Source organism: Medicago sativa, chromosome 3, assembly GCF_051527215.1.
Source record: "Medicago sativa cultivar Bolivia chromosome 3, Bolivia_mono, whole genome shotgun sequence".
NCBI lineage: Eukaryota > Viridiplantae > Streptophyta > Magnoliopsida > Fabales > Fabaceae > Medicago > Medicago sativa.
In genome coordinates, this window is record NC_140751.1 from 65395208 (window position 1) to 65398319 (window position 3112).

General features: G+C 32.2%; 1 protein-coding gene across 1 annotated transcript; it reads right to left on the reverse strand.

Annotated features, from left to right (window-relative positions):
• Positions 1–571: 571 nt before the first annotated feature.
• Positions 572–2865, reverse strand: LOC146939238 (uncharacterized). The gene is made up of 3 exons (XM_085749744.1): positions 2809–2865; positions 1482–1802; positions 572–1438 (listed from the first exon to the last, which is right to left on the reverse strand). Exons 1-3 carry the CDS (start codon positions 2863–2865, stop codon positions 572–574), a joined length of 1245 nt encoding a protein of 414 aa, XP_085605870.1.
• Between the last annotated feature and the right edge of the window lie 247 nt (positions 2866–3112).

Below are 3112 nucleotides of genomic sequence, written 5' to 3' on the forward strand. Positions count from 1 at the left end.
GAATTGAGAGTGATGAAAATAATATTAATTAGAATTATAATTTAAAATAATAATTAATATTGTATTGAAAAATAAAATGAGTCAGTTATTTTAGGACAAGACTAACTTGTTATGGGATAGAAGGGGTATTTTTTATGCCTCCAAAATGAGAACATTCAACATATAGATTTGTTTATTCATACAATTATTATTTTCATACTTTCTTAAAAAAAAAAAAAACGATTTTCATACTGTTTACAACCATCCGATCATTATTATAAGAAAAAAAATCAAAATTTTAGATTCATTTATTAAATGATGTATATTGTCGATAATAAAGATCACACACATCATTAATTGAATGAATTTAAAATGCAAAGTTTTGCTTATAATAGTAACCATAGGTTGTATGTCTTTGTAACTTCTTTACTTTAAATATTTTTTATTTAAATAAACTTGTCTCATATTCTACTTTTTTTTGGTAAATAGAGATAATTTTCATTAACCAAAACAGTTATTACAAACTTCATGGAATCAGTAAACAACTAAACCAAGAAACAAGAGCTAAGCTCAAACAAAACAAAAAGAACCATTAGCCTCGCATCCAAATCATCAGTGTTTGCACCTTCTTGAATTGCAATCCTCTAATGTAAGCATCCATTTTGATTTGGTTAAGGAGTTGTTGAACAGATCGGTAACAATTCTGAAATCTTCTATCATTCCTCTCCTTCCAGATCATATACAGGGTCACATTCAACACCATTCTTTGAGCTTGATGCATACCATTGTTACTGTTACAATGAGACTGAATATATTGCAAAATAGATTGCCAATTGCTAGAATTGACAGTCATATTCATCCATCTCATAACACCTTTCCACACAACATCAGCATAATCACAAGAAAAGAAAAGGTGAGAATGAGTTTCATTCTCCTTTGTACACAAAATGCAAACTTGATCACATTGGATACCTACTTTAAGCATCCTATCACAAGTTGGCAATCTAGCATGAATAATCAACCAAGTAATAAACATATATTTTGGAGGGGCTGGATTATTACATATCATTTTCCTCCACCCAACCTTTGCAAAGTCGCCTCTTAAAGCATTATACATTCTCTTAATAGAGAAATTAGCTTGTTGAAAAATACTGCCATTAACACTTGATATAGTCTTTGCTGCACCAAAGACTTTTTTTGTTACCCATGAATCTTGTGCAGGCACATCCATGAGTAGCACATTCCTCCCCTTAGTGTAATATTCATGAACCCATTTCACCCATAAAACATCCTTCTTGTTGGCCAAATTCCAAAGAAGTTTACAAATTGCAGCTTGATTCCAAACTTTCAAATCAATTACATTCCACCTACCAGCTGTCTTAGGTAGACATATACGCTCCCAAGCAATAAGAGCTCTTTTGGAGGTGCCAGATTTTCCAGTCCAGAGAAATACCCTAAGCTGTTTGAATAAGTTTTAAAACCTTCTGAGGAAGCACAAAAACCTGACTCCAATAAGTTTGAACACCAAACAAGACTGATTTGATAAGTTGTAACCTACCAGCATACGATAACAACTTAGAAGACCAATTTTCAATTCTACAAATGATCTTCTTCACCAAAGGTTGACACTGAATAACAGATAATTTTTTGGAGGACAAGGGGACCCCAAGGTACCGAAAAGGAAGCTCACCTTTGATGAGGTTAAACTTAGTGACAATAACATCTTGAACGCTCATGGAAACACCTCCCAAATAGATTGAGCTCTTAGCCTGATTTGCTTTAAGGCCAGAAGCAGCACTAAACAAGCTAAAAGCTTCAAAAAGCTGTGAGACAAAATCCACATCACCTCATATTCTACTTTTGACTTATTACGATAATTACTTTTGGGCTAAAATGTACTCCCTCTGTTTTAAAATGAGTGTCGTTTAGCCAATTGCACATAAATTAAGGAATTGAATGAAATAATCATTAGACATATCACTTTTACTAAACTGCCCAAGACAAACTTAAAGTTGCATTGAAAATTGTGTGAGAGAAAAGTTGGAGTATTTATTGAGGGTAAAGTTGGGAGAAAAAAATTAAAGTTGTATTGAAAATGTAAAGTGACATTCATTTTGAAACAATTTTTTTTGGCTAAAATGACACTCATTTTGAAATGGAGGGAGTATTACATAGAACAACAACAAAAAACAAAAAAGTCATATCTTTGCAAAGTAATAAAAGTAATATTTTGTTTCTTTCTATAATGATGTCTTTTCACTTCATCTTTTGATATTGAAAATAAAAAAACAAATTGTTTACTTAGACTAAAAGAAAATTATACATTTACAAATAACAAAAAAACTGAGTAAGAATCCTAGAGGGTAGAGTTAGGGAACCCTAGGGCAACCTTTGGGTAACTACTCGATGGTGAGTATGAGCGAAACACAAAGGGAAGGGTTGCATGAAACATCGCAGGGGAGAAGGATTCATGGGCTGTCGTGAGATATCGACGGAGGAAAGCATTTCAACCGACACAATAAAGACAAGACAACATAAAATGGTATTGTTTGTTGAACCAAAGTTGTTTTAAGAATAATGACCTCTGATTTTGATGATAACAAGGTATAAAAAACACAATTAATCCTATAATATTTGTTTCACATGTAAAAAGTCATTGAATTAATAGCTAAGGATTTTGATCCTCTGAAAGAATGCGTGAAGACATTCTTAGAATGAACGAGCGAGGTGTATGGCAAAGGATCGCCTGTCCGTATTAGTCATAGACAAGACCATGGAACAACTTCTGCTACAAGATAAGAATTGGTAAATGACGGATAGTAAATGTACCTCACTAATCTTTAACTTGTATTTATGTCTCTTATAAGCATAGTAAATGTATATCATTTTCTATGCAAAATTTACTTATTTTGGTTCCTTAAACAATGCTCCAAAGACACTTGTTAGCATTTTCATATATAAATTGAGCAAGTCTTGTGTCTAAGAAGTTGGTTAGTTACTTTAAAATTAATGGAAGCTATCAATAATTAGAGGCGGAGCCAGAGGGTGCCATGGCCTCCCCTAAGTTTAAAAAAAAAATCATTTTTATTAGGTATATATACACATTTTTAACTAAATGTTATGTTATATATAT

Excerpts from the sequence above, each read along its gene's own strand:
- LOC146939238 (XM_085749744.1), bottom strand. The coding sequence starts at position 2,865 with ATGATATACATTTACTATGCTTATAAGAGACATAAATACAAGTTAAAG. Across the intron at positions 1,803-2,808 it reads ACAAGTTAAAGATTAGTGAG|CTTTTTGAAGCTTTTAGCTT; the intron begins GTACATTTACTA and ends TTTGTCTCACAG. Across the intron at positions 1,439-1,481 it reads TTCAAACTTATTGGAGTCAG|CTTAGGGTATTTCTCTGGAC; the intron begins GTTTTTGTGCTT and ends TTATTCAAACAG.